This window comes from Herpailurus yagouaroundi, unplaced genomic scaffold (genome assembly GCF_014898765.1).
Source record: "Herpailurus yagouaroundi ecotype Mexico unplaced genomic scaffold, PumYag 188, whole genome shotgun sequence".
Classification (NCBI taxonomy): Eukaryota; Metazoa; Chordata; class Mammalia; order Carnivora; family Felidae; genus Herpailurus; species Herpailurus yagouaroundi.
Window position 1 is genome coordinate 35,373,600 of NW_024412419.1, and position 19,365 is coordinate 35,392,964.

At 40.4% G+C, this 19,365-nt stretch overlaps 1 protein-coding gene across 6 annotated transcripts in view; it reads right to left on the reverse strand.

The window, feature by feature from the left end:
* Positions 1-19,365, reverse strand: part of KCNG3 (potassium voltage-gated channel modifier subfamily G member 3) — an 84,674-nt gene that overhangs the window by 29,869 nt on the left and 35,440 nt on the right. For 3 of the 6 annotated variants that reach the window (XM_040496627.1, XM_040496626.1, XM_040496625.1), the window contains exon 2: positions 13,095-13,168. In XM_040496627.1, coding sequence (XP_040352561.1) covers positions 13,095-13,168 — 74 coding nt within the window. Of the gene's footprint in view, positions 1-9,460; positions 13,169-19,365 lie in introns of those variants that run through there. The other 3 variants (XM_040496623.1, XM_040496621.1, XM_040496624.1) reach the window with 2 other exon arrangements.

Consider the following 19,365-nt stretch of genomic DNA (forward strand, 5'->3'; position numbering starts at 1 on the left):
CATTTATAACTCGGTATGTATAATACATTTAAAAAATCTACATTCTGTGACCTTTACAAAAGTAGATATATTCTTTACTTTCAAGTTAGAAATGGCACAACAGTTTTACCTTTGGATATTTCCAGTCAATGGCTGTATACAGTGAAAGATAATATAAATCTAAGTCATAAGCCATTCAGTACACTAACATGTAAGCCATTAGTTTGGGGCCCAAAAGTGAAAAGTGAGGGATACTACGTAAAGTGGAAAAAAATGTACCCTAGATTTCTGCTTGTTCAAAAACGTATAGTCTCCATGTATTTTTAGTTATTGAATAGTCTGATGCAATGACATTCAGTGAAGAAATCTGATTACTAACAGTACTCACGTTAAAAATGTTTTCCATGAAATGAAAGTAGATAGTATTCATTGTGTCTAAAAACAAAGGTAAACTAATGACAGCGTAAATTATTTTAAGTTTGATCATTACTGCGCCTGTTTCCTTTGCCAAACTCCCAGTGATATTAAGAGAAAAAAAAAATTCTAATTATTTTCACCTATTAATTTAATCAGGTACTCTAGAAAAACACTGTTCTAAGGGGAAAGTTCAACAGGAAATGCTTCTTAAATTTCCAAATTAGATCAAAATAAGGGAAACAAAGAGGGACTCAAAAAATTAGACTATGTAAATGAATAGATAATAGTAACAAAAAGGCTGAATAATATCCCAGATTTGGAGGGGGCTCCTGGCTGGCTCAGCCAGAAGAGCATGTGACTCTTGATCTTGGGGTCATGGGTTCAAGCCCCATGATGGGCGTACAGAATTACGTAAATAAATTTTTAAAGCTTTTTTGGCATATGAACAAAAAGAGTTTAAGACTGTGGACGGGTGAACGGAAATTTCCATTAGGACAGACATACACAGAGTAACCGGAGGATCCACAACCTAAATCCCACTTCCACAGTGGTATCAGGCACCAGCTGGTTGTAGGGGTCTCCGGCTGATTCCTAGAGGGACAGGCACAAAGCACCCTCAAGTTCTCATTGGCACCAAACTCAGATTTCTCCTTTGTAAAAATGTCCTGACATTGGTTAATAGTAGGGGGCAAAGGAAAGCAGCTCCAAGTGTAAAGGTTAAGTGTTCCTTCATTTGAAGGCATCTCGAAATCTGCTTATTTAGTAATTAACCACACATGCCACTGACTTCAAACACTCGGGACTTCTAGAGACAGCCACAAATCACCCACAGCTTCTGCCCACAGAATGACTTACTCTTGTAACCGTGGCTAATCGCAACAGCGACTTCAACTCTGGGTAAGATCAGTTTTCTACTCTGACTATACCAGACAAGGCCAATCACTAAGTACTTGCTACTACTACCTGTTTGTCACGTCCAATCGGCAAAATGCCCTAAACATGGTGGCCTGGGTTGGCGTTCTGCGCAATCTCCCAGCAGAACAATTATGGCACTTTCAACATCTCCTCCTCAAGAGAAACTGCCCTGCCCACAGCAATATCCCCGCCTCAGAAAGATTGCTCTCCCTGAGCCTGGAGGCCTGGCTTAGAAAACCACTCCCATTCCTTAGTGATGGTAATGGTATTCTGGAATTTGAACCGAGAAAGAAGAAGAATCAACCAGTGTGTACCAGGTGAAGACAACACCGGAAGGGGTGCATTGCTGAGGGATGCCATCTCCGAGCGGCAGAAGAGAAATCAGAACCGCCAGACTCAGGCAGCTGCTACTCGGTCTTTTACAACAAACACCCATTACTTCCGGTGCCCACAGGTTCCCTGTGAAACGTGAACCCATAAATACCGTGAGACTAATGTATTTTTGAGTTACTGCTAGTTACACTTTTTTTCTCTCAATTTTTTTTTAATGTTTATTACTGAGAGAGAGAGAGAGTGTGAGCAGGGGAGGGGCAGAGACAGAGAGACACACAGAATCTGAAGCAGGCTCCAGGCCCTGAGCTGTCAGCACAGAGCCTGATGTGGGGCTCGAACTCATGAACAGTGAGATCATGACCTGAGCTGAAGCCAGACACTTAACCAACTGAGCCACCCAGGTGCCCCAGCAAATTTTGTTTTTTAGGATGACCAACTAGGGTCAGAGATTTACTTTCAGAATACTTAATAAAAGTAGTAAGTAAAAATAAAAGAATGGTTAAGACATTAGTACATTACATTTTATGAAAAAGCTGCCATAATTCTCATTACCCTGTAAATATAAGGAACGATAGTCATTATTAAAGTATTCAGTGACTAGCAATTGGGAATTCTACTATTCCTAAGAATGGTTGCTATGAATAGTACTGAATACATTTGTAGCAAAGAACACCTCTCTTTGAAACTTTTTTTCCTAAACATTTTTAGTAAATAACACTACAAAAGTAGGGTGTCCAAAATCCTGGATCGTAACTCCATCGGGTCTGATGTCCACATTTGTACTGAAGATTATTAACATTCACCCAGCATACTCATGAGATTTATTAAAACTGTAGTCAGTAACCAAAGGCCTTTGGGGCATATGTACAAAAGTAGACAGCTGTTAAGTATTCAGTCAAATACCACATTAGCAATATGACTCGTAAAAAAAAAAAAAAAAAAAAATGCCAGTGGAGCTCTACCCATTAAAAGTTAGTCAGACTGCAAAACGCGACCTTGTAAGTGATCTTCCAAACCATTTGGGGAAGCGTTGTTTACAGATAATATTGAGCTTTCCTTCAATTATTTTACTGACATAATTTCCTAGAGGAATTTCACAATGATTATATTCACGGTGAGGGATTACGTTTAAAAAAATCTGGGCTTGGGGCGCCTGGGTGGCGCAGTCGGTTAAGCGTCCGACTTCAACCAGGTCACGATCTCACGGTCCGTGAGTTCGAGCCCCGCGCCAGGCTCTGGGCTAATGGCTCAGAGCCTGGAGCCTATTTCCGATTCTGTCTCCCTCTCTCTCTGCCCCTCCCCCGTTCATGCTCTGTCTCTCTCTGTCCCAAAAATAAATAAAAAAAAACGTTGAAAAAAATTAAATTAAAAAAATCTGGGCTTAGTATTCGTGAAAAGGACCCTGACCCTCAGGTTAAACCAATAACAAAATGAATCTTTTGCACAGAACGGAATGGGTTTTTCAAAGGGTACCTGCCAGGGTGAGGCCAGCTGACAGTCACCTCTGTGGGCCCCGCAGGGCCCAGCACAGCAGTGATACTTGTTAGGCAAACCCTCCTACTATGTGCACACAAATGATTTAAATAAATAAATAAATAACTTTCCTACAGCAATGCCACAGGTTAATTAACTATCAAGTCTTGTTTTGGAGATGACTCCCTCCCCGTCCCAGTAATTCAGTGATTCTTGCACTTCCTGTAAGTACTATGAAAGGATGTGGACTTAACACACGCTAGGAAATCCAGTCCCCGGGAGTGCAGAGAGGCTCCCTGCTTCTTGAGCTTTTCTACCAAGGTACCCCCAAGACAGGCGGAAGAGAACTGCACGCAACAGCAAGGACTGTTTATGGGGATGGAGCCCGCCTCTCTCCACCCCCTGGCATCCTGCCACCATTCCTGGACTATCTGAGTATGAGAAGCACAAGGTCAGGTAATAAAAAGGCATTAAAAAAACCCAACCAACAGAAACACATTATCTCTCTTGTGTCTGTGCGTCTCTGTATCTTTAGGCAAGTGAACACAAACTCAAATTAACTTGAGGTAATGAAGAGAATCGGTTTGATAGTCTTAGAAACCATTAAATGTACATCAATTGATGAACCGTAAAAAGCATCAACAAGCAATTCTATGGCTTCAACCCGATTAGTTATCTTGTAGAGAGTTGGAAACCCACTTCAACAAAACGTATTTCCGGACACTGACAGTACAACTCAACTCACAATAAAATCTACCCATCTCTTCATTAAAACACATTTCTACAATCCAAAAACCTTTCATGATAAAGCACTGAACAAACTAGAAATACAGGAAAGGTTTCTCAACTCGTTCAAGAGCATCTATGAAAAACCCGTAGCGAACATCATACCTAATGGTGAAAGACTGGAAGTTTTCTCCCTAAGTTCAGGAATAAGACAAGGATATCCACTCTCACCACATCTATTTGAGACTTCTAGCGAAGTTCTAGCTGGGGTAATTCAGTAAGACAAAGAGATAAAAGGAAGGAAGAAGTAAAATTATCTCTCTTTGCAGATGATATGTAAAAACCTGTGAAGAATCCTCAAAAAACTATTAGAACTATTAAAGCTCAGCAAGGTTCCAGGACACAAGATCAAGATAGAAAAATCAGTTGTGTTTCTATACACTAGCAATGAATAATCTGAAAATGAAATTAAGAAAGCAACTCCATTAACAATAGCATCAAAAAGAATAAATACTAAGAATAAATTAAACCAAAGAAGTGCAAGGCTTCTGTACTGTAAACTATAGAACACTGAAGGAAATTAAACAAGACTTAAGTAAATGGAAAGACATACTGTGTTCATGGATTGGGAAGACTCAATATTGTTAAGAGGGCAGTACTACCTTGATTGATCTACATTCTCAATCAGAATTCAATGCAATTCTCTATCAAATTTCCAACTGCCTTTTTTTGCAGAAGTGGACAAGCTGATACTAAATTCATATGGAAATGCAAGAGATCCGTAACAATCCTGTAAAAGAAGAACTCACACTTCCTGATTTCCAAACTTACTCCAAAGTCTTCTCTGTGGTTCTGGAAATAACAAACATATAGATCAATGGAAGAGAACTGAGTGTTCAGGAGAAATAAACACCTACATCTATGGCAATCTGATTTTTGACAATTATGCCAATACCACTCAATGGTGGAAAAAAGAGTGTTTTCAATGGTAGAGGAACAACAAACAGGATACCACCTCGAAAAAATGAAGTTGGACCCCTACCTCATGCCATATACAAAAATTAACTCAAAATGGATCAGATCCCTGAAAGTAAGACCTAGAACTATAAAATTTTTAGAAGGAAACATAGGAGTAAATCTTCATGACCTTGAGTTTCTTAGATACAACACCAAAAGCAGAAGAGACAAAAAAGATAAACTGGATTACGTTGAAAATTAAAACTTCTTTGATACAAGGTGTGCCTGGGTGGCTCAGTTAGTTAACCAACTCTTGGTTTCAGCTTGGGTCATGATCTCACGGTTTGTGAGTTTGAGTCCCATGTCAGGCTCCGTGCTGCTGGTGTGGAGCCTGCTTAGGATTCTGTCTCTCTCTGTCTCTCTCTCTGTCTCTCTCTCTCTCTCTCTCTCTCTCTCCCTGCCTCTCCCACTCTTTCTCTCTCAAAATAAATAAACTTAAAAAAATTTGCATGCAACGACATATCAGATAAAGGGTTAGTATCCAAAATCTATAAAGAACTTATTAAACTCAACACCCCAAAAACAAATAATCCAGTGAAGAAATGGGCAAAAGACATGAATAGACACTTCTCCAAAGAAGACATCCAGATGGCTAACAGACACATGAAAAAATGCTCAACATCACTCATCATCAGGGAAATACAAATCAAAACCACAATGAGATACCACCTTACACCTGTCAGAATGGCTAACATTAACAAATCAGGCAACAGCAGATGTTGGCGAGGATGCAGAGAAAGAGGATCTCTTTTGCATTGTTGGTGGCAACGCAAGCTGGTGCAGCCACTCTGGAAAACAGTATGGAGGTTCCTCAAAAAACTGAAAATAGAACTACCCTACGACCCAGCAATTGCACTACTAGGCATTTATCCAAGGGATACAGGTGTGCTGTTTCGAAGGGACACATGCACCCCCATGTTTCAAAGGTACACATGCACCCCCATGTTTATAGCAGCACTGTCGACAATAGCCAAAGTATGGAAAGAGCCCAAATGTCCATCGATGGATGAATGGATAAAGAAGATGTGGTATATATACACAATGGAGTATTACTTGGCAACCAAAAAGAATGAAATCTTGCCATTTGCAACTACGTGGATGGAACGGGAAGGTATTATACTAAGTGAAATTAGTCAGTCAGAGAAAGACAAAAATCATATGACTTCACTCCTATGAGGACTTTAAGAGACAAAACAGATGAACATAAGGGAAGGGAAACAAAAATAATATACAAACAGGGAGGGGCACAAAACAGAAGAGACTCATAAATATGGAGAACAAACTGACGGTTGCTGGAGGGGTTGTGGGAGGGGGGATGGGCTAGATGGGTAAGGGGCATTAAGGAATCTACTCCTGAAATCATTGTTTCACTATATGCTAACTAATTTGGATGTACATTTTAAAAAGCTAAAAAGAAAATTTTAAATAAAGAAAATTAAAAAAAATTTGCATGCTACAAATGATACCCTTAAGCAAGTGAAAAGACAACCCTCAAACTGAGAGAAAAGATTTGTAAATCATGTATCTGTTAAGGATCTGGTATCCAGAATATGTAAAGAAGTCTTATCGTTCAACAATAAAAAGACAACCCATTTTTTAAATGGGAAAATTATTTGAATAGACATTTCTCCCAAAGGTACATAAATCATTATAAGTACATGAAAATATACTCAATATCATTAGTCATTAGGGAAATGCAAATCAAAATCACAATGAGGGGTGCCTGGCTGGCTTAGTCAGAATCTGAAGCAGGCTCCAGGCTCACAAACCATGAGATCATGACCTGAGCCGAAGTCAGGCACTTAACCGACTGAGCCATCCTGGTGACCCAATTTAATCTGATTCTGATTCCTATACAGGTATGCCCATCTCATAAGACCTCATTATTATATACATGAAAAGTCAAACCTAAAAAACATATGCTAGGGGATAATAACACAAAAGAAGTTTGACTCACAGGAAGGATTCCCTAATTGAGTTCCTGTACACATCCATTATTGTGTATATGAAATATGATGAAGTTAACCAACCTTTTTTCCATACAAATGTTTGGAAACCTATTTTTACAAAAAGTGGGATGCACCTAATTATTTCTTGCATGCTACAGTCCTCCTATCTCTGCCTTGCACTGCAGCATATAAAGGTGCATAAATTTTAAAAATGTATATAAGGGGCACCTGGGTGGCTCAGTCTGTTGAGTGTCTGACTCTTGATTTTGGCTCAGGTCATGATCCCAGGGTTGTGGGATGGAGCCCCACATCAGGCTCCGTGCTAAGCATGGAGCCTGCTTGGGATTCTCTCTCTCTCTCCCTCTGCCCCTCTCCCCCGGTCATGCTCTCTCTCTAAAATAAATAAAATGGGAAAAAAAACTGTAGTAAAAAATTTAAAAATTATTTAAGAAAAAGACAAACATATATGTTGCTCAACTTCCACCTGATCTTTTTAAATTGAGTTAATTGGGAAAGTTAATAAAATGTGATTTCCTTTAAATCATTATAAGACAAATCTTATCAAGAAAGGGACCATGACCCATTATTCTAATTTTACAACTATGATTTCTACTATTTATAATAGTAAATAGTGGTTTATAATAGTAAACTTCCATATGATAAGAAAAATTGAATAAAAATACAGACAAGAAGCTAGGCAGTTTATCTCAAAGCAAAAAATCTAAACTTTCCAATTCTGTCCTATGAACAAAAACCTTTCACTTGAAACTTACAAACCTTACGTCAATTTCATGATTTTGCATTTTTACCTCCAAGTGTTTCATATAAAAGATTCGCTAGGGCTAAAACAATAAAACAAAATAAATGCACGTATAGCTATGGCCACACACACACCCTGCTTGTGTGTGTGGCCATCACAGTTCGGGATTTGTAACTCGAATACTGTTCTCCACTAAAAACGTGGAATTCTCCTGCCTTCTGTACGGCAGAGAAGGAAAACACGGAAACCCACCAGAGCTGTCAGATCAAGCTTGTAGCACACAGCTAAAAAATACGTAAATTGAACAATTCATTGTATATTAATACAACAAAAACACCCATCATTACTTATGTGTTCTTTCTTTAAAAACAAATCACCTTGGGGCACCCAGGTGGCTCAGTCGGTCAAGCATCCCACTTCGACTCAGGTCACGATGTCTTGGTTCCTGAGTTCAAGCCCCACACCAGGTTCTCTGCGATCAGTGCGAAGTTCGCTTCAGATCTTCGGTCCCCCTCTCTCTGCCCGCCCCTGCTCTCAGGCGCTCTCTTTCTCTCTCTGCCCTTCTCAAAATAAATAAACTTTAAAAAAAATGAAATAATTAAAGTCTAAGGGGAGGGGAAACTACCTAATACAAAATTGTGTGAAATTTTAGTTTCAGTGTTAATACAATGTTGCATAAATAAAGCAAGATCACTTCTTCAGATATAAATGACATCGCATTACTTAGTTCTGGTAGGTGAAATCCAAATATTTATTCCCTCAGGCTTTCATTCACTAAATGTCATTTATGTTTTCACTATGCTTGGTATAGTGTTAAATCAAAGGATTCTCACCAAAGCTACTTTAATTAATTTGCTTAAATTATAGCATAAATGCAGATTATCAAGTTCAATTCACTAAAACAATAAACTGACAATTAAATTGACACTAATGGCCCAAACTTTAAGTACTTACTGGAGGGCGCCTGGGTGGCTCAGTCTGTGAGGGGCTCTGCCCCTCCCCTGCACGCCAGTGCTCGCTCTCTCGCTCTCTCTCAAAATAAATAAACTTAAAAACTCTACTGAAAGTCTGAGTTCCCTATACACTTGTCCCAAGCCATCCTTCCTGACATCTAGGGTGTCTACAAGCAACATTTGCTCTTTATTTGACCTATAAGAAGGGGCTCCAAGGCCCCAAAGAAAATATTTAAAAAGAAATCCTTCATGCTTTCTGATGTTATAAAATAGAAGTATACCCAAAGACTACTGAACTAAAAATCTGAAAGTCAGGTTTCGGGGGCCTGACCTGATACTAGGGTGACCAACTCTCCCAGGTGACCATCTCTCCTGAGATGAAAGGATCTCCCCGGATGGGGGGACCTTCAGTGGTAAAACGAAGAAAGTCCCAGGTAAATCAGGATGACAGCTAACTCATAAGCCACTGGGAGCACAGTTCCTTGGCCGCTGACATTTGGACAAGATAAAGGGCAAAGGAAGGGGACATGGTAGACCAGAAGGTCTCTAGGGCTCTTTAGTTCTTTTTGTTTTTTAATGTTTATTTATTTTTGAGAGAGAGACAGAGCATGAGCGGGGGAGGGGCAGAGAGAGACGGAGACTCAGAATCCGAAGCAGGCTCCAGGCTCCGAGCTGTCAGCACAGAGCCTGATGTGGGGCTCAAACCCACGAACCATGAGATCATGATCTGAGCTGAAGTCGGATGCTTAACTGACCCCTAGGGCCCTTTAGTTCTAATTTACTGTCACGCTATGAAATATTTACACCATATTTGTTTGAACTGTATATTGCATACTATAAGTGAATGTACATTTATGTAGGATCAGAGAGCTCTGGAAATATTTTGTGAAGCTATGTATTAAGTTTGGGGTTACAGAAGCTTAATAGTGAAGCACAGCTAGGAGGTTTCAGTTTTTTATTTTTCATTTCTATAACAAAGAGGAAAAATAAGCTGCTTTTAGAAAATATCAAGCCAACAAAGGAAATCCTTCCAACACCAATATCCAATGTAACCCCATCTTCCCCACCTCCCAGGTCACAGGAGACCTAAGGAAGACATCTGGACCCAAACTTAAAAACAGAATACTACTTTGACTTACTGACAGCCACTGTGAAAGAACGTATTTCTACATTTTTTAAGAAAGGAAGAACTTACAAATGTGTGGTGACAAGTAACTGCAAAAACCAAGAGCCAAGCAAATGCAAATGCCAGTTTCAACCAGCAACCCACAGTACAAAAGAGCCATAAAAGAAAAAGATAAATAAGGCCTTGGATTGTTAAGAGTATGTTCGGTTTTAAAGGCATTCTGTAATTTGTATCTTTAATCTGGAAAAAAAACCCACCATCTTAGAGGATACAAAACAAGATATACCTAAGATTAAGTTACAATCTCACATGTGGTAAAACCAGAACCAACATTCGGGTTTCCTCTTTCCTCACTGAGCATTCTAATAATTTAGGATAACATCTGACTTACTGGTATTAACACAGATCCTAATGAAAGTATCTGTGCTGTGACGATGGAGTTATGAGAAACGTCCAAATGCACAACTAAAAAATCGTCCTACTGAATGGCTTTTTTAAAAGCAGTAACATTCAGGGAAAAGTTTCAAGAAAAACGCCTCTGTTCCTCAAAAATTACAATGTCCATGATATAGTCTCTTAACCCATGAAGTATTCTATAATTTCTTATCACCATTCTTAGTAAATGGGTAGCTGGATTAGTCATTAGACGTCCTTGGTCTGTCACCACCAACAGGAGATTTCTTGTTCCTTAAGGGCAGCCTCAAAGTCTGTGTGTGTTCACACATGTGGCTCTACATGTGCACTTGTGGGTGTGGGCTTCTCCTTGCCTCTTCACACAGAAATCTCTCCCCCCAAATCAGTCAACGATAGCATGTGCCCAAATCTGTCACAGACGCTGTGGGGCTATGAAAGTGTGTGCCGGAAAGAGGGCCCCAGCCCTCAAGATAATTATAATTTATTTGGGGACATAAGACATACTTCCATGAAGGCTTCCCAGTGCCAGCAAAATGTATGGCTGCCATATTTTTATTAGTAATATGGGGATGCTTTCATCTGCATATTATTCGCATGAACCACAAGGCCTTAATCAAAATAGGTAAGAAAAAATAAATCCATGCCATTTATTTCAAATATATTAAAATACAATAAGTAGACAATAAATAACAGAATTTATTTTGAGTATATAATAAGCAGCATACCAGTGTGCAATGGTAAAAAAGATGGGGTGAGATTCTTTTCATGGCCAAAATGTCACATAAACTCAGAAATTAGGGAAAAGGAATGGTTTTGCTATTATTACCCCAGCAACGGCAATGGCAAAGAAGTGTGGCTTCTTGAGGCTTTTCTCAAACCCTAAACATGTGTTAAGAATCAGCTGCTGGGCTAAGTAGGTTTTTAGACATCCAGGTTTGGGCCCTCATTCCTCCACAGCCATATCCTCTCTTGCCCTGGTTGTCTACTTGTGCTAGTTGACGTTTGAACTAGATGATAGCTAATATTCTTTTAATGAACACTTCTGTTCTGTAATAAATATATCCAGGCCCCATCTCCTCTCCGCCCACCCTCTCCACTCCCACTAAATTGCAGTCTATAACATTAAATTATTTGTGAATCTATGACTTTAATTTTTTGTGTTTATATGTTAACTTCTTTACGGCAACTGGTTAACAAAGCAAAATCTTAATTCATATTGCTAAACTTTAGCACTAAACAGTCAACAGTTTTATATTATCTAATCCTAATAATCTACCCAGATTAATGTGGCATATTATTCAATATTGTTACAAGAAGTTTTGGTGTAGCTGCAATTCAACATGGTGAAGCTCAGATCAAACAATTATGTATTCACTGCTTTTAGCTGGCTTAAAACTGGCTTAGCTACATAGCAACCAAGAGTAAGGAAATATTTAATTTCTCTTTTTATGATAATCCCGTGACAACATCTAAATATGACTTTGGTATAAAAAGGCTACATAAACATCCTTTCATCTGCTAAGTCTTATTAAACCCACGGAAAAAAATTAAGAGCAGAAGTAGATAAATATGGGCTGTAATATCAAACTATTTCTATTATCATTCCTATGTCGGAAATATTCTTGTTTGGACATCTGAATGTTAGGACAATTATCACCTACCTAGTAACAGCAGTGAATGAATTCAAGTAAAATGAACTCCAATAAAATGCTAAAACAATACAAGCTCCCCTCATTCTGAAATACTCTGTTGAGTCACTTCAGTAAAAAGATAAAAGAAATCCAAAACGGAAAAAAGAAAACATGCTCAAGCTTCCGTAAAGCTGTATGATAAGGTGAATAATAGAAACAAAAACAAATCAGGGAATTGAGAAATATGCTAGGAAAGTTTTTCAAATACTATCCTTGCTCATATCTAGCTCCATTATACAGTTTAAAATTTGGCCAAATTTTTAAAGTATTTGTTAAACAGTTCCTGCATGTGACATATGTTTCCAGGATACTTCTGACATTGATATGAGAGATTATAAAACATTTAGAAATAAAAATGTTACTCTCCAACAAAAAAAAAACACTGTAACTTCCAAGCTTCTTCTGAATTTCATAAGATGGGAAAACATTTGGAAAATGGTACCTTTTGGCTTTAAAACGTTCAAATACTATACTTTAAAACAAACACAAAAAGTGTAATTGTTCAAGGCAAGAAGAAGACAGGCATAAATAAAATAAGGTCCTAAAATTTATTCTAGGAGTCATTGTTTTCCCTTCACGGTCTCAATCCTACTTACTCCATTATAAGTACATTTTTTCATCCCTTCAGCTGGGAAGGGTAATTTTTACCCTACCAACAGGATGGTAGTACCACTGCAGCACTCACCCAGCAAGAAGCACATGATGACTAGGAAGGAGAGTCAACTCTTTCTATCAAACGAAGTGTGTGCAAGAATTGATTTGCAATGCATTAATTTAGGAACTCAGCAGAGAGGCTTCTACTATATCTAGCTGATCTAAACTTGAGCTCATGGTAACACTGCACGAAGCTATGGTAGATAAAAGTGATAGGTAATGCCAAGAGAACAATCCCACTGACAACACAAACTCCTCCAAGAATTCTTCCGGGCATGGTGATAGGATACATATCTCCATAGCCAACTGTAGTCATAGAGATAATCACCCACCAGCAGGCAGCAGGGATGCTGGCGAAGTCCTTGTTGGATGTTTCCAGGTCCAACCCATGTTCAAGAAGCTGAGAAAGTGCACTAAAGATTGCCATGGCAACACAAATGAAGACAAGTAACATAACCATCTCTCGATAACATCGTTTGAGAGTCAAACCAAGTGTCTGGAGACCAATGAAGTGACGGGCAAGCTTAATCACCCAAAAAATCCTCATCATTCTAAGCACCCTCAAGGTGACTCCAGCCCTCTGGAGTTGAGAGTTCTCGCCCGTAAATACTGTCATTAACACGGAGATGTAATACGGAGTGATTGCCAGTAAATCAATGATGTTCAGGGGTCTCTTGACAAACTCACACTTGTTTTTGGAGACGATGAACCTCACGATGCACTCTGCAGTGAACCAACCTATGCAGATAGCTTCAATTATCCTGTCAAGAGAACAAAGGGAGAATTGATCATTTTATTTTTAAGCATTTTAACAGCTCTTAGATATCTTCAGATAATACTACATTGACATACTAATTCAGTTACTTTTTCCAGAAAACATAAAGAACAGACAGCATTACCAACATCATCAGACCCACCAGGACACAACAGAACAACAAATATAATTCAAATGAAAATTGAACATGATAAAGTTTCTATTTATACACTGCATGTAGTACCACTATTATTATTATTTTTTTTTTTTTTGCTTGTCACCAATTCTTTAAAAAACTTGATCTCTTATTTGTTGTTTTAAAATTACCTTATATGCAGCTAGCCACAATATGAAATGTTACTTACGCTGTGAGGACAGTTGTTCCCAACTGTGACGTCACTTATGATGTGGGTCAGAATGCCTTTGTTCCTACAGATGGTGGACATATCCAAGTTTTCATCAATTCATTTCTTGGTAAATAAGAGTGAACTCAAGATCATTTCCTAAAATGTTACTCTACTTTCTTTTCCTATGAGCTTGTGTGGGAAACACTGAAGCCGAGCCAGCTTTTTGGGCTATGCAAAAGTGCCAGTGCCCTCACCAAGATAGCCACCGGGTCATGACCATCCTCATCACAAGGGTCGTGGTGGAAAAAAGGCTAAGGACTCCTGCACTGGAGCAAAACGATCACTAAATTTTTCCCAAAGATCCAGCAAGTTTGTTTGTTTTCCATAGGTGGTTTTATGCAACACGTATTCTAAAATATAAGGCCACAGTTTACCTAGAGCAGTATTTACCAACCTTTCCACATCACTGCGCACATTGAAAATAATAATATTTACATAGCACACTGTCAGCAACGGGCAGTATTCTCGAAGTAGAAGCCACCAGCCGGGGGGGGGGGGGGGTGATGGGCTCTGGCTACCCTGGCCCTCGCCTGCACTCCTCAAGGCTGAGGAAATTAAATCTCAGCACACTGTTTTGGAAGCCTTGATCCAGAAAGGGAGGTAATTCTGAGGTAATTTTTAATCAAATTACCTTTTGAAATTCTAAGCAAAAGTTGTAATTATTACAGCATCATTTATTTTTCTCCACATAATTCTTTCCCACCACTGACTTACTCCCCGAACACCAGAAGAGAGAGAGAAGAAATTGGAGTAGGTGGGATGGGAGGGCCCAGGGGGCAACATTCTGAAAAGAATGACAAGTGCATTCCACAGATCACAAGTTGTGCATTCCACAAGATCACAATAAAATGAACCATGTTCCCTTACTGTAGGGTTGGCAGAACTGTAAAGGTTAATTTTATTTGCTTTCTTTTGAATAGGTAGTAGATTCACATGGTTTAAATTTAAAAGATGAGAAAAGAGAGTAAGGAGGGGCGCCTGGGCAGCTCAGTCGGTTGAGTGACTGACTCTGGACTTCGGTTCAGGTCATGATCTCATGGTTCGTGGGTTCCAGGCCCATGTAAGGCTCTGCACTGACAAGCACAAAGCCTGTTTAGGATTATCTCTCCCCCTCCCAACTCGTGCGTGCTCTCTCTCTCTCTCTCTCTCAAAAATGAATAAACATTAAAAAAAAAAAAACGTTTAAAAAAAAGAAAGAAAAAAGAGAGTATGGAAAGAAAATTTTCACTCTTGCCCCATCCCCCAGTTACTGGACCACAATCCCTTCGGAGGCTCTAGAGGAGAATCCACTCCTTGCCTCTTCCAGCTTCTGATGGCTGTGGGCATTCCTTGGCTTGTAGCCATGTCACTCTAGTCTCTGCCTCCATGGTCCACTGCCTCCTCCTCTTCTGTCAGTGTGTCAAATCCCCCTGCTCCCTTCTCATGAGGATACATGTGACAGCATTCAGGGCCCACTGGGCTAATCCAGGATAACCCCCAACTCAAGATCCTTAATCTAATCAATCTGCGAAACCCCTGATGCCATATAGGTAACACCCACTGGCTCCAGGGATCAGGACCTGCTATCTATGGGGTAAAGAAAGGGGGGAGGATTTTTCAGCCTACCACACAAAGTAACCACACCAAGTCAGCAGAAGTCACAGTTGCCCCCGCCATTTCCCTGTTGTATTATCTGCTGCTCTGCTCATGAATCCCATAACTCTGCAATTGGCAGCAGCTTCCCTGTCCCTACCAGGCCATCAGTAAAAGCTGCTGCCATGGTGGCCTCTTTGAACCTGGAGGCTTAGAAAATTGGGAGATTAAATGAAACTTGGCAGATCTAGAAAATCGGAAGCTGCATTTTTTCAATATGTAGTTTCTTTTTTAATATTCATTTATTTTGGGGAGAGTGAAAGTGGGGGAGGGGCAGGCAGAGAGAGGGGGACAGAGGATCCAAAGCCTGCTCTGCTCTGACAGGCTGATAGCAGTGAGCCCAACGTGGGGCTTGAACTCACGAACTGTGAGATCATGACCTGAGCCAAAGTCAGATGCTCAACCGACTTAGCCACCCAGGTGCCCCTCAATATATAGTTTTAACACACATAATACCACATATCACCTCTCCTTGGTAATGCTCATCGAATATTCCATAGGTTCCCCCATATTTCCAGTCCCCCTGCAGTTAGGCAGAGTCATACGACCAGTATGGACCAATGAACTATGAGCAAAATGACTCTATCACTTCTAGGCAAAAACACTGAAGAGTGAATGCTGATTCTTTTCCCTGCCATGGCAACCTGGAAGTCATGAGTCCCCCTAAATGGCTACAAGATGTTTGGGGCCCCTATCAGCCCAAGCCCCTGAGTGTCTGTATAGAGAAAGACAGACATTCTCCACCCTGACTCTGATTGGATATGATATGTGAGCAACAAATAAATCTTGGTTGTGTTAAGCCACTGAGATTGCTAAATTGGCTGCTATTCTAGGTAATAAGCTGGTAAATACAGTAAGTAGGAAGATGCATACTCAAGAGACTGCAGGGGCGCCTGGGTGGCTCAGTCGGTTGAGCGTCCGACCTTGGCTCAGGTCGTGATCTCACAGTTTGTGAGTTCGAGCCCCGCGTCGGGCTCTGTGCTGACAGGTCAGAGCCTGGAGCCCGCTTCTGCTTCTGTGTCTCCCTCTCTCTCTGCCCCTAACCCACTCACATTCTGTCTCTGTCAAAAATAAATAAACATTAAAAAAAAATTTTTTTTTTTTTTTTTAAAGAGAGACTGCAGCAGCACACAGTGGTGATAGCGATCATTTTCTCAGGTTGGCTGTGGTTACAACGCCCCAGTCCTACAGCTAAAGTACTGTGTCTCTCCTCTAGCCACACAGGAGCAGGAGTGCCCCACCTGTTGCCAAAGGCCTGCCGAAGGGGCCTATCAAGCGGCAGACTCACAGTGGTCTTGCAAGGGCCCTCCCAGCAATAAAACCCTCACATTCCACTAAATTAAGAAAAGCAAAAACGCCAATTGTGCCAAAAATACCAGCACGTGTTCTAATTATTTCCACCAGGAGCCAAAGTTGTTCGGATTAAAAAGGAGGAAATCGAAATGGTGTAGAATAAACTGTCGGTAAGGGAATTTCAAAGAGGTAAACTCCTTTGTAATGAGGCCCTCTGGGCTCTTCCTGCCCACCCCCCCCAAGTCAGATGCAGTTTATCCAGAATTCTCTGCCAAAGGGATGAATCAGTGAGAAACCCCAGGCATCCCTCCTTCACCCAGGACTATGCCAAGGCAGTCTCCAACAACAAACACGACAAAGCCTGCCAAAACTCCCCATGTTTCCAAATGGCATTCTCGCCAAAGCCACCACCACCAACTGCTGGAAAACTGAGTACTGTTTTACTGAGTGCTAGCTACAGCCAACAAGTGGGTACTTCCAAAAGGTTACTTCTATAAAAAACAAACGGGAAAAAAGAACTAAAGAAGACACCGAGGGACACCATATTCCACTGACGCCCATTTTGATTTCTTTTGAGGCCCAAACACAGAAGTTCGTGAATTCATGGCTAATAAAAATATTCACCACCTGTTGGAGCCTTTCAACGCTGGGCACTGTGCTAAGCACTTTACAGACATCACCTCATTGAATCCTTTTCTAGAGGGCTATGAAGTGTGCATTTCCCCTAATATCTCCGTTTTCCAGGTGATGAAACTGAGCCTGAAATTTTAAACATCTTTTCCAAGGTCACACAACTGAGATTATAGTGGCATGTGTAAGGAGACCCAGCTCCCCTGGGCTTTGAAGCTCTAAGAAACATTTAAAGATGCTAACGATTTTGATGGCAACGTTTGCTGTGAACGTGAAATGATGTGTGTCAATCTTTCGGTCTCCATGGTTTATGTGTTAGAGCAGCATTTTTCAAACTGTCAGTTCTTAACCCGTTAATGGATCAAAACTGACCTTTTTTTTTTTTTTTCTCTTCCAGAAATTGAATAGCAAACATCAGAGTGCAAAGTATAGTTCTATGAAATTTTTGCTTTGGTTACGTATAATTGTACCTTAAGTTACAACGTAAAACATATTCCTTCCTGTAGGTACTGGAGCACCACAGCAATTGCTGGCTAGCATCAGTCATTCAACTGATCCCCCGTGATAGAAGGCACATCTGTCCAGAGGTTCCAAAAGGGAGCAGATGCTTTCAGTACTAACCAGTTCTACCGCTCACCCTCCCACCCTGACAAAACCCATGTGGCCATTAACTATGCTCTGTGGGGTAAAGGTAAGTCTCTGCGTACCACCTGCTCATCTTCTTTCGTCAACATTTTATTATGAAACATGTCAAGCAGGGAGCAAATTCACTTTAAATATACTTGCTTATCACCTATTAACGTCTCTACGCATCTATTACTTTTTGTATTTTGATTGATTTTTAAATGTTTGCTTATTTTTGAGAGAGGGAGAGAGGGAGAGAGAGAGCACATAAGCAGGGGAGGGATAGAGAAAGAGACAGAGACAGAATCTAAAGCAGGCTCCGGGCTCTGAGCAGTCAGCACAGACCCTGACACTGGGCTCGAACCCAAGAACGGTGAGATCATGACCCGAGCCGAAGTTGGACGCTCAACCAACTGAGCCATCCAGGCGCCACCATAGGCACAGAGTTCCAGATTTGCAGGATGAAAATATTTTTTTTCTTTTTTTTAAAGAGGGAAATGCACTTGTCTCTAAAAACTTCAAAGTGCTTATCATCAACTAGAGTTCAATATTTGTTTCTTTTTTTTTATGTAAACTTCACATGCAATGAAATGCATAAACCCTAAGTGTACATTCATGGAGTTTTGACAAATGCGTAGCCTCTATAATATAAACTCCTATAGAGATGCAGAGGGGCGCCTGGGTGGCTCAGTCGGTTAAGCGTCCGACTTCAGCCAGGTCACGATCTCGCGGTCCGTGAGTTCGAGCCCCGCGTCAGGCTCTGGGCTGATGGCTCAGAGCCTGGAGCCTGTTTTCGATTCTGTGTCTCCCTCTCTCTCTGCCCCTCCCCCATTCATGCTCTGTCTCTCTCTGTCCCAAAAATAAATAAACGTTGAGATGCAGAGCATTCACATCACCCCAGAGATGTGAATTTTTTATTATTTTATTATCTTTATTCTAGTTGTTATTTTACGGTTTTTGTTTTGTCTCCTTCGCTTATTTCCCAGACCCATCAGACACTTAGCATGTACTCAACAGATGTTTGTCCAGTATGACGTAAATAACTTTGATCGAACTCAAGAGCCTGGGATGGCCACTCCACAGGCACAAGAAGCCTTCTGGTTCTTCTGGACCCTTAAGGGATAATTGAAGCACACCATCAAAAACATCCATTCAATTGGACCCTTGTATTATACCATACACAAAAATGAACTCAGAAATGGACTATAGACCTCAAGCTATGAAACTCCTAAAAGAAAACATAGGGAAATAACTTCATGACATTGGACTTGGCCAATGATTTTTTGGATATGACACCAAGAGCAGAGACACCAAAAGACAAATGGGAAGATATCAAACTTAAACACTTTTGTGCATCAGAAGACACAGTCTGTGAGCAGAGTGAAAAGGCAAACTACAGAATGGGGGACGTTATTTCCAAATTATATATCTGATAAAGGGTCAAAATCCAGGATATACGAAGAATTCCTACAACTCAACAACAAAAATCAAATTACCTAATTAAAAAATTAGCAAAGGACATGGAGTGTCTGGGTGGCTCAGTCGCTTAAGTATCTGACTTCAGCATAGGTCATGATCTTGAGGTTCACTGAGTTCAAGCCCTCTCTGCACTAGCAGC